The 12,894-nt window shown below is 37.7% G+C and overlaps 1 protein-coding gene across 7 annotated transcripts in view; it reads left to right on the forward strand.

Annotated features, from left to right (window-relative positions):
* DPP6 (dipeptidyl peptidase like 6) overlaps window positions 1-12,894 on the forward strand; it is a 551,821-nt gene that overhangs the window by 439,679 nt on the left and 99,248 nt on the right. For all 7 annotated transcript variants that reach the window (XM_035317871.1, XM_035317875.1, XM_035317869.1 and 4 more), the window contains one exon: window positions 10,794-10,875. In XM_035317871.1, the coding sequence (XP_035173762.1) occupies window positions 10,794-10,875 (82 nt within the window). The remainder of the gene's footprint in view (window positions 1-10,793; window positions 10,876-12,894) is intronic.

The following is a 12,894-nucleotide window of genomic DNA, read 5'->3' on the forward strand; positions in this document are numbered from 1 at the left end:
CTTGGCTGGGTTAGGGAAAAGGCTCAGTCTGCACAGAGTACTCAGTCAGTCCACGGGGAACCAGACTCTTTCCCTCACCCTGCTGCAGGATTTCCCTCACCAGTGTTAAGGTCATTTCACAGCAGTGCCTGCTGCTGGGCCACTGGTTTGTTCTAGCATTGCAGATCCTAAGCAAGAGCTAACTTTGGATTGCTATCCCATGGAGTACCTCTATCTTTAAATTTTTTCTGTGGCCAAAAATAATATATATTTTTTTCTAAACTTTCTGTATTGTGTTTACATTCCTCAAAATAAAGCCCATCGTAAAACGTGCATTTCCTCAGACCTCCTAGCACTCTTCTCTTTCTGCATGACCCATTTCCCTCTGAGCACAGCAAGTGGCAGGGGTTAGCATTGCCCCCCTCCAGTGAAGTCAGCGTGGTGTTAGCACATCCAGCTGGGGCACGTCATAGCAGCTTCTAAATCTGCTTATAGGAATCAGAGAGAAGTTAATAGTTATCTCCATTCCTCACTGATTTTTTATACATGGAGGAGGAAATTGTAAATGACTACTTCTATGAAGAATTCACAGTTCTTCCCATATTCATACGGTGTAATCAGAAGTATGTGTTAAGTAGATAACAGTAGAAATTGTGGGGTTTAGTTCAGCTCTTCCTACATACTCTGCTTTATAAAATATTGCACTAATTCCCCACACTGAACTCCCATTACCTTCAAGAGAAGTCCCATGGGTGGAGTGAATGCAAAATATGCTTTAGTGATCTACTGCAGTGATAACAGGAGGAGGAACTGAGCCCATGTTTCACTGTGAGTAAATTTTCAAAGTGATGGCTGTAGTTCTTTGCAGAGCTCTCAATGATGTTCCTGTCTAATTCTTTTATATAAGGCATTGGCAGGGAACAGATTAATAGCAACTAAAGAAAGCTTAATTAGACTTTTCATGTACCTGACCCTATATGACTTTGAAAGACAAACAGGTTTTCCTTGCACATGCACATTTTCATGTTTATAGTAAAAGATAAGAAAAATCCTTCAGAGAACTGGCTGCATTGCTGGCATCTTCCAGTTTGACCAAGTACTTCTGTTTTGTTCTGGACTAATATACCCTTTCTCTGCAGCATTCAAACATCTTTGCACAGCAAGAATCTTCCTGTACTTCAGTGTCTCCATCTGTGAAGCAAGGAGAGAAATATTTCTTACCCCACAGAGGCGATATGTGATAATTACTGTAGAGAGTGCTGCACGATTTCACTCTTTCACATTTATAAACTAGAGCCCACATTTTCATTTAGGAGGAAAAATCACTGTAATTAATAGTCTGTTTTCAGCTAATTAAATTTTACTTATAGGAACTGAGTATTTTCTCCTAACAATGACATAGAGGTTGAAATAAGCTCTTATAAGAGGTATGTAAAAACAAATAGTGATGTGAAATTTGTCACAAAAAGAAAAAAAAACGTATTGTGCAGTTTCTGAATAATTGACTACTGTGGCATATTCTCCCTCGTCCCTCTTTCCCAGTCATCAGTACATCATTTGCATCATCTTTCTGAGGTGCTTTATATAGATAATTCAGGAACCTCTGCTTTGTAATGTCATGGTTCTTGTGCCAGGCTCAGTGCCAGTATGCTCTTGTGAGCATACTCGTGGTCAGATATGCTTATTCAGTTGTATTTGACTACAGAAGACTGGCCCTTGGAATACAGTTAAATTTGGTAGCTTGATTGTGGAGCCTGACCTTAAATCTTCCAAAGTGAATTGGAATCTTTAAGTTGAGTTTACTGGAATTTGTCTTAAACCCTCTTGGAACTGTTGGGCTTCTTGCTTTTATAATCATCTGAATTAAACACTCTAAAGCACAGTGCTTGAACAGCAGTTAAATCACATGAGTGTTTATTGCTTGGGAATACATTTTGTACCTCTTTAATAAGAAAGCTCCAGCATTTATTAAGCAAGGCCCTCATTTGAGCATCACTCACTTCCAAGTGGTGGCAGGCTGAAAGCAGCTTAGCCTTGGAAGGCAGTTCCAGGCAGGACTCTCAGCTGTGCTGGTGGGAGGAAAGCCACTTCAGCAGCTCAACACCATATCATTTCCACCAGGGATCTGCCATTTGTTCGCCCATGTTGGTCACTGCATAACATTTGTAATGTGAAATGTTCCTCTTCTGTGTAGGCAAAGCACTTCTTTACCACACACTTCTCTTTTCCAGACTTCGTTGTGATGTGGGTGGACGCCTTAGAAACCATATATAGCAATAATAATAAAGAATAGGCCCCTGATGGGAGGATTGGATATTAAGAATTAAAGTAATGACTGCTGAGACTGAAAAAAAAAAAAATAAAAAAAAAATAAAAAAAAACTTAGCCAATTAATAGTTTGATGCAGATGTTAGCAGCTTAGCAAAGAAAAGCTCAGCAACCAACTTTCTGATGTTACTGAAAAGGTCAACAACATATGTCTCATCAAGAAACTGTGGGGGAAAGAAAAAAAAAAAAAAAGATAAAAAATTTGAAGCAAAGTTTTCTGTAGCATTTGTATGAAGCAACATCCCCTGAAAATGGAGGTAGGATGCCTATTAAATTACATTCTTGAATAAAATGTGCAAAGTCACTGAATGCATGCACAGTTGGACCATATAGCAGCCTTCCAGTACCTAAAGGGGATGTACAGGAAAGCTGGGAAGGGACACTTTGTCAGGGGGTGCAGTGATAGAAGAAGGGGGAATGGCTTTAAATTAAAAGAAGATAGGTTTAGGTTAGATATAAGGATGAAATTCTTTACTATGAGGGCGGTAAGGCCCTGGCCCAGGCCACCCAGAGAAGCTGTGCCAGCCACATCCCTGGCAGAGCCCAAGGCCAGGCTGGATGGGGCTGGGGGCGGCCTGGGCTGGTGGGAGGGGTCCCTGCCCATGGCAGGAGGGTGGAGCTGGATCATTTTTAAGGTCCCTTCCAACCCAAACCATTCTGTAATTTTGTGATTGCTTATAAGTGATAATATTGCTGTTGATAAGAAATTGAGATAATGGCTCTAGTAAGTGTTTGCTTTGTATATTTTATCAGATGAGAACATGATCTATGTGGGTAGAGACTCTTTAAAATAATGTTGTGTTTCAATATTTCTGAGAACATCCACACAACCCTCCAAGATGATTTTTATCCCATTGATGTGTCAGAAAATAAGGTTTGTTCAAAGATTCACGGTTTTCAAAACTATATGGAGAATATTGAGTCATTCCAGTTTTATCTGAACCCCACTAACACAAACCGTTAATTAGCATAGACCACAAGACCAATATTCAATCTCTTCCCCAATTAAAGGTGTGATCAAATGTCCAATGAGGTCATACTGTAACAAAGCACTTCTGCTGGTCCAATAGTGGGGAGATCACAGCTGCATCTTATTTTATGTACTAATAATCCCATATTGCTCTCTGCAGGCACCACATCCTGGTGTTATATTTTCATTAGATTTTCAAAGTCAGACAAGGTCAGCTGGGTAGAAAACACTGTTTCATCACAGACGTACTTTCCTGGAAACTGGCAGAGTTGCTCTGAAGAACCATGTACTTTTATCCTATTCTCATTATTGTTGAGATCTCAACTATATTGTTGAGATCGCTTACTAGGTTGGTTGTCTTTTTTTCTTTTGTTCTTTTTTTTTTTTTTTTTTTCCTGTCTTTTGGATAACTGATCTTCCCATAGCTATTGTGATGGCAAAGCATCTGAAATAATTCTGTCTAACCTTCTTGATAGCATTCAAATAGTTGGATTTTCTCTTTCCCACCCCTCTGTTGTAGTTAACTAGACTTGAAATCCTGATAAATCCAGTGCCTTACCTCATGCTTTGAGTAGTTCTGAGATCAGAGCAGGCTGAGAAAACTCAATAGGGTCAGAGAAAATTACTTTTAAGTGGTTCTGTTTATCACCTCTTACTTTCTCTTTAGGGGACAAAATAATACTCCAGGGCCAAAAGTGCTTTGTTGTTGCATTTTGGTTTGTTTTGTTTTATGAAACAAAAATCTCCTCTACAACTTATGATTTAGAGGGATCACATGAGAAATACGATAATGTCATCATTTTAAAAGTACTGTTACCAGTATCTAAAGACTATTTCCACTCTTTGCTTACTCAGGGAAACTTAGGGATTTTGATAACAGTTTGCTGTCTTCCAGCCTGGATTACCATGAGTCCTAGCCATGCACTACTGTCTGCTGCATTTTTTAATCAGTTTTTGTAGACTTTCACTATAAAGAAAAGCCTGTGCCTTCAGTTTACATAACTCCCAAAGGAAGTTGATGGCTTCTTTTCTGACAAGTGATTGATTTTAAAGTGGTATTAGTATTTTACAAGCTTTTGCAGGTCTAGTACCAAATATTACATTGACGGATGCTTTAAAAACAGAGGCAAGCTATAATCAGACAAATCTCTGAGCTCCTATTCTTTGCTAAATCTGACTGAATTGCCAAACTGGGGACAAAGATGTTTTAGATTCCCTTGCTTTTTGTCTTTTATGCTCTAAATGCATAACATTCATTCATCTTGGACAAAATGCTTGGTGAGCTCAGTTGGTTTTAAGAAGAGCTGAGATGTTTTTAAGAACAGCTAGATGATCGGATGTGTATCTGTAGTTGAAATTAGTAAGTTCAAATTGCTTTTATTACCTCCTCTTACTGGAGCACTCAAAAGCATTGTAGAGGAAGTATGTGTATGTGTGTGTTTATGCATTAAATATTTAATAGTGGATAGCCTACCTGAATGGAAGAATTTTCCCCATCTATTTAATCACTTTTATTTGAATTCCAGTTGTGTCTTCTGACAGTCTAATTTCTTGATTATCTTTCTGGCAAGTCTTTGATTCTCGTTTGTATTATATTTTATACCACCTCTCTAAAAGTCTCTATAGGGCTGTGTGTCTCCTGGGAAGCAATTTTCTTAATGACATCTGTCTCTTCTTCTCCTTGGTGAAAACTGAAATAAACAAGTCATTTAATTGTTTAAGAATGCTTTTTTGCTCCTTGAGAAATGGCATTCATGCTTTTTGAAAACCGTCCACTCTTTATCAATCTTATCTATGATTCTTTTTTTTTCATTTATGAACACATATGTTTTACTTTCTTTTATATCTTTTTGAAAATTTCCTCCAGTTCACTTTTTTCCTCATCGTTCATCAAAACTTTTTAAGTATGATGAAGTTTCTAATTCTTTATAAACCTTCCACATTTCTCCTTTGCATGGTGTTTTTTTTGTTTGTTTGTTTGTTTGTTTGTTTTTAATATCTTTCCTTCCTTCTTCCCAAAAAAGAAGAAATCTAAGTTTCTATGTGATTTTATGCTATTAGAAGTAGATGTGAAGACATCAAGTTATAGTTCTGAGACTGATAAGTAGAATAGGCAGATAGGTTTTTACAGCTAAACATGAAAAAGTCTTAAAGTATTGTGAGCTGATGTTTTTAGGGCTGTTATCTTTCAAGATATTCAGTGCTCAAATGATTAAAATAGCAGAAGCGGGTATTCTTTTCTTCACCACATTTTTTTGTTTTGTTTTGTTTTAATTGTCTTTATTTCTTTGAGTTATTTGCATGTAATACAATCTTAAAATGTTTTCTGTATTTTCCAAAATTATGTCCCAATTAAGCAAGGGTATTCAAAGTTTTTTTCTCAGGAACTCATTCCAGCTCATATATTTAGCTCTGGTTATTCTTTTAGAAAATAGACATGTGGAAGTGGTCTTTAGTGAAAATTGTTACATTTTTATTCACATTGGCCATGCGTGCAAAGAATTTCATGCAAATGTTGTTGTTTTATATTGGAAATTAAGTTAAAAAGTTATTAAAACAGACCCAAAGAAGAACAGCCCATACCACACACCAGACTTTGACTGTTTTTGAGTTTCTGACTTTTTGATACTGTTTCTTAGAATATTCTTGGGGTAAAAGGAACCTCTCACTCAGTTACTGTATAAATAATTTATTTATTTATTTGTTTTGTTAAGTTTAACTTGAAGTACTTACTATAGAACAGTTTATCATGCTTCTTCTCAAAGGGAGACTCAGTGCCATAAAGTCTCCAGGGCAAACTTGTATGAGAAAAATTGTCAGAAGGAACAAAGAAATTGAAAAAAAAAAAAAAAAAAAAAAACAGCAAAAAAACCAATGAAATCTCTTTAAAACTAGTTCCTCATTAATCATAGTATTTTTTAAAGTTAAAACAGGCAACCTGAGATGATTGATTAGTTTGTTTTATCCTACATAGATATTTTTATCTAAATTACAAGTAAAAATAATTTGGTAGATGGCATGCAAATTGCACTCAGGAATGTTCCTTATTCAGAAATTTTGAGGGTAGACTTTTTGAGTAATGAGCACTCATGTAAAGAAATGAGTAAATTTCTCTATTTACTGGTTCAATAACCTTTTGTGAACATTGTGCTGAAATCATCCCTGTGTCTGGAACTGTTTAACTGTCTCTGCTCCAGATTATATTGTCTTAACATGGATGAATTTATACAGCACATGCAGTCTTCTGTCTGGCTTAAAACAACATTACTTTTGCCTTTTTTCCCAGGCTTTAAAATCAATCATTTTAAGAGATGAAATAAATATCATCAACCCTTTAATAACTCCCTGCCTTGCCATTTCTTCGGCTGGAAATAAAGGTTATAGTCCCTTTCCATAAGGAAACAGTGGAAGTGGTGTAATGACACAGTGAAACTAGTTCTTCATGCAAATCCATAATAGGAAATATACAGGCTGCCTTCCTTCAGAGCAACCCATTTCCAAGTCAGCATCCTGCACAAATGAGCTCACAGGGGAAGGCTCTGATCCAAACAAGGCCTGATGATGAGGGTCTGTGAGGAACACTGGCTCTTTGGAGAGGCTGAGATGACCTATAATATTGATTGATTCAAGAAAAAATACAAAATAATTTTAAGCAGGATACTTTGAAGGAAAAAGCAAGGGTGGAGCTATGAGAGGTGATAGCTTCTCAGCAATAACACAGCTCCCAGAAGAAGCTGGTTGATGAGACCAGCATGAGGTCACATGTAGCATGCAGTGTTTGGACAATGGGTGAGTGCTCCTGAGTTTTTGGTGCACATTTTTTCCAAGTCTCTTATGGCATTTTTACTGAGGAGAACTGCATGTCCGGAATAGTGTGAGGAAATCTGAGGTGTGTTGGATAGCAGCTCTCCAAATGGGTGATTCAGTTTGTGGATCAAAAAGAGCTTTCCTGGGAAGAACAGTAGAGGGTTGTTCCCATGGCACACTGGAGAGGCAGTGTAGGTGAGTGCTCCTCAGCATGGAAGATACTCGTCTCATGGGAGATACACTCGGTTTGTGTGGTGGTTTAACCCTGCTGGGCAGCTGAACTCCACCACAACCACTTTCTCATTCTCCACCCTCAAAGGGAAATGTGGAGAGAAGAAAGTATGCTGGAAAGAAAAAGAAGAAAAAGGTTCACAGGTTGAAATGTCCATGAGATACCAATAATTTTATTAAAGAAACAAACAAATAAATAAATAAATAAAGGCTGCGTGGAAGCACACAAGGAAGAAAAACAATTATTCTCTACTTTCTCTGCTTCCTAACAATGAGTGATGTTTGGCCATGTCCTGGGAAGCAGGGCCTCAACATCCACTGCAGGGAAAGTTAACTCCATCCCAGCCAGACCCAGAACAGTCTGTAACTGGGTTGTTTGGGCTGCCAGGGAGGCAATCGCTGTTTATTCTAGCAAAGACCATGCACCCAACATTGTCCAAATAAGTGTCTAGGAATCTGCTCTTTCATGGTAGAGTCTACAAGTAGGTGAACTTCACTTTCATGCCAGCTTCAGGCATGCTGTCAGTCCAGTCTCACCTGGCCACTGGTAATACAGCCTGCATGCTGATCCGTGCAGCTTCTCTGAAGGCTGCTAGATCATGCTGGACAGGGAGGGATGCCTTCTCAGACCCCTTGCAGGTGATGCTGAAGTTCTCCACAGGTGATGGAGTGAATGGTTCTACTCTCAGGAAAAGGATTCTCTTCAGTCTATAACAGATGAGGATCATGTCCATCTCTCAGGAGTATTTTGGGGGGAAAACTCAGATCTCAGACTTTATATCCTGTGGTGGAAAATAATAATTCAGAGCACGAGGATGGCTGCCTGGTTAACACCTCCCTCCAGTGGTCCATGTCATACTCTAAACATGCCTGCTGTGATACACTGAATTTAGGGACAGTTTATGGGTAACTTGGTTTGTAAATCGGGCCCCTTCAGACAATATGCAACTCCATCAGTCAGCCAGCCCTTCTATTTGCATATTTTTCAAAATGTTTTGAGGCAAACAAACAAGATTATACTACAAGAAAAATTTCCCAGTCATTCTGAACAACATCAGAACTAATTCAGTAGATGCAATGATATTTTTTCTCAGAGAAAAGGAAGATGACTTTGCTTTATATAAGCATATATATATATATTTCTGCAGCAGAAGTCTTTGCTGGTAGCCTGAACGCAGGGCTTTTAACTTTTGCCTCTCTTTTATCTTATCAGCTAGCAAAGCTGTTTTGTGCAGCTTTTCTCATTGCATTAGAGTTGTCCTCTTCTAAAAGATGATGCAGTGAGCAGAACTGACAGGACTTTTCTGGGCTCTGGTCTGAATTATTGAATGTAATTGGTACATCTGTCCCTTAGCTCTGTCTGGGCTATCTGAAGCATTACAGGTTTGAATTCTTACAATTTGTCTAATCTGTTTACTTGGTGATGGTATTTCCTCCCTCTGTTTGTAGTATCTTGCTCCTCCTCTTACTATGGATAAAAACAAACCAACCAACCGACAACACATAGATAATTAGTTTGTCAAATAGTGAAGTACTTTTTTTTCTACCATAAGAAGTTTTGATTTGATTCACTAGTTTTCTCTCTTTTTCCTGCACTCAGAGGTTACTCTGTGTTGAGATAATCAACATAGGTAACCAAAGAGATTGAGTGTTAACAAGGAGAGCTGACTTGAAACTTAAGCAGCTAATGCATACAAGCTCAAAAAGATCTGGAATAGGATCTGCTCTTAGCAGGAGTTATGTATGACTGTTACGTGTTCTCTTATCCGTATCTTACAAAAGTGACTTTAGGCTTCCTGCAAAGACCATTAATCATGAGAAGAAAAGATGTAGTTATATTCCACCAGCAGCAGTCCAGGGTAACACATTGCTGGTAGAGTCAGACGCTGTTGGGGCATCCTGCAATACACTTGTACTTGAAGGGTCAATGCCTCAGCAAACCTCTCTTTCTGCCTCAAACCTGTTGTTGTGCTTTATTGTTCAGTCAGCTCCACAGACCTCTTCCCAGAGACATTAGGGGTTATGATTTATAACCACTGACCCTCACCCTCTAGCAAGAGTGTGGAAATTGCCATTCCAATAACAAAAGTTATGTTAGGGACACTGTAGGCCTTGGCATCCCCCCTTAGCACACCTAGTTTAAGGTCTGCCCTGATGGCCTGTAGCTGGCCTGTGAACAGGAGTTTGCAGGAAAAACACCTTTTTTTTCGCATTTGAAAGACCACACAAAATATATTTCTAAGCACTCCTCTTGCTGCTTCCTTTGGATGTGCTGTGACAGCCCTGGTGCAACGGGATGGTTCAGCCACAGCAGATCCAGCCCAAATGGGCAGAGCTGGAGTGTAGCCCTGGTATAGCACAGCTCAAAGACCAGGCAACAAAGGGCATTCACATAACATCTAGTTATTGCATTCAGTTCTGTTCTGTTTGGAAAATATCTGGAAAACACCAACTTTAACAAAGTAATGAACACTGTAGAGATGCCTTTTGCTTAAGGGCTAGGCAGACATTGTCTCATTTCTCTGGTTTTAGGTGATGTTGGCCTCAACTTGCCGCATTATTCCTTTCTATAGACAAGTGATAATAATACCCTTACTTTTTAAAGCTGTTTGAGATCTGCTGGTGAGACGTACTGTATATGGGCCTTTTTAGTGCTCTTTTTCATAGAACATTACTATATACAGGCTGTAGCAATGTGACTTCAGCATATGAAATGTAATTATTTGTGCTGAGTATAAGTACCATCAAGGCAATGGAAGAGTTTTACTTTCTGTGCTGTGATAAAATAATATTATGCTACTCTGACATTTACCCACCCCTCCCCTCCAAAAAAAAAAAATAAAAAAAAATCATTTTTCTGTATTGCATTTCCTGTGTCTCATTGATGTTCTGCTGCAGAAATGAAGGTAATGGATGAAAGAACAAGAAAAGCATTTTGATTTTATTTTCTAAAAGATTGAGATATTTGGTATTAATAGGAGCTTTTGCCTTCAAAGCCAAAGTGCGTATCACTTCTTATACAGCTGTTAAGCATTCCTGCCATCATGTTCAAAGGAAAATTATTAGGCTGAAAAGCCACGAGATGAAGAAGACCTTATATTTTTCTTGTGGCAATATGTTTGAAATATATAATTATTGTTTATCCTTTGTGGATATCATCAGTGCTGATAAATGCAATTACTTTGTTTGCCATCCCTTGACTAATTCTTAAGGCTTAGGCAAGTCGGTGGTGGAACTAATGTGTTTAACTTCATATTAATAAGAAACAGAATCTGTCAGTTAAAAGCTTGATCTTACCAATGCTTGCTAGTATTATATTGCTTACCATATGGTAAAATATCTGCTAAAGTGGCACCAAATATTAGGTTATTCCTCCTGAAAGATGTCTTATAGAGTCATGGTGGTGCCAAAAGAGGGTGTGCACCAGCTTAAAAGAGGACATTCCTGAAGGTGAAATTTTATTTTTCTCTTTTTGCAGGGATCCCCAGAATTTGTATCCCCCTGAGGTCAGCAATGCAAAGCTTCAGTATGCTGGTTGGGGTCCAAAAGGGCAACAGCTGGTAAGAGAAAGAACAAACATGTAAATGAATTTAGAGAATATTCTGCTAACTAGATTCTTGAAACCTGTGTGTTAGTTACTAGCATCTCCTGGGAGTTGTTTTATCATGTAAATTATATATAAAATTGCTAAATATATACATTTACTGCAAAGTAATTGTGGCTAAAAATGCAGGCAAAGGATTTTATGAAAGCTCTTTGAGAGGATGCACCTGCTTGTCCCAGTATTGGACACAGGACAGATTTATAATAGACAGTATGATTTAGTTAGTATATTATTGCTTCACAAGGGTGTCTCCAGATGTGAAAACTTGGCACTAGAAATATTTTAAATCTAGAACAGATTTGCTCTGAATTTGCCCTGTAGTTGTCTGCAAAATGGACAAAAGTAGAAATGCACTGTAGAAAGTTTTCAAAGCATGCTTTAAGAAACAGCCAAACTACCAACCAAAAACAGCTTGTTCAAGATTCATTGTGTTTCACAGAGCTTTTCATGCTGCAACAGTTCTGAAATGTCCCATTTTGTCTCCTGGCTGCTGCCATCTTGGATTTGTCTATTATTTACATCATGGATTTCCTGGCTGTGTCCCCTGGCTTCGTTTCCTGATGCAAACCCAATGTAAAGAGATAGTATATGCCAAACAATCTCTATTGTAACAAGAAAATTATTTGTGTCAACTTCTTTTTTTGATATGGAATTTTAATTTTAAAAAAAAAAAAAAGAGAGATTTAAAAGTAGCCAAGAAAATATAGCATCTTTGTCCTGTCCCTAATGCTTTCTTCAGGGTTTTCTTGTTCTGTGTTCTTAACTAAATTATTTTCAAAGTTTGTTATTTAAGAAACTGCAATAGTCATTGTAAGTCTACAAATCACGTCAGAGGAAAAGTAACAGGTACAGAAACAAGAAGGTCTCTCCTCTGCTCCATCAGGAAAATCAGGCTTCAGAAAGTCATTGACCTCAAATCTGGTAGGAGTGGAGATGCAGCAGCCTTTGCCTCCATGCAAAATGACTTCTGACTGCTCATTTTTCCTCATTTCACCCACATATGTGCCCTGGTTCAGTCCTCTAACATGTTACATTTCAAATTCCTTAGTCTGCTGCCCTGCTGAGCAGTTTGTTCCAAATCAAAAGAGATTGGGGTTTGATGCTGACCAAACTCTCTTATATTTGTGAAGACCAAAGAGTTCACCATCTTTAGACTTCTGGTTAGCTGATAATGTACAATCAGCTAAAAACATAGCTAGAGACTGCCTCTAGAATATGGCAAAGAAAGCAAAAAGAGAGCAGCATATTTTCTTTGCTGTTTGCTAGCATTTTCTGTTATAAATCTAACAAACTGAGCTTTGCAATAAGGTACAAAAGGTACATCTGTTAATGGAAAGATAATACTGAGTTGCATTAGCAATTTTCTTCTGTTCAGAAGGGCATTTCTTTATCATATTTTTTGCTGTGGGTTTATGTGCTTCAGCACCCTGCGACTCTGCATGTTATTGACTGATATTTATGTTAGTTCTACGAAGCTGAATGGATGTATTTAATATCCATCTTAGAAAGAAGATTAACTTTTTTCATACCAAAGATAAGATCACCAATCTACTTCCTCTATTGCCTTCTTTCCCAAAGTTACATAACTATACAGAAAAAAAAAAACATATTCATATCAAAACGGATGAATTATATATACAAAAAAGCAATACATACAGCTTATGAGAAGAAAAGGCTTTCTAACTCCCAGCTTGATCTTTTAATACTGAAATAATTGATACCACTTTCCTCTGATTTTTATTAAGGTTGCAGTAAAATCTTAATTCCCTAAGACATCAAGTTTGGTACACGTTTCTTCTATGGGATGCATGGAAGAATTTTTAAAGTAATTTCTAATATTCCTATTTCCATTGAATTCTGTATGAATTTTGGAATTATCTTGCAACAGTTGATTAGTTCTGGACGTTTCTTTTTCTTTTTTTCTTTTTTTTTTTTTTTGGCTTCCAAATATGTAAATCTGTTGGTCTGTAATTCC

This window comes from Oxyura jamaicensis, chromosome 2 (assembly GCF_011077185.1).
Source record: "Oxyura jamaicensis isolate SHBP4307 breed ruddy duck chromosome 2, BPBGC_Ojam_1.0, whole genome shotgun sequence".
Taxonomy (NCBI): Eukaryota; Metazoa; Chordata; class Aves; order Anseriformes; family Anatidae; genus Oxyura; species Oxyura jamaicensis.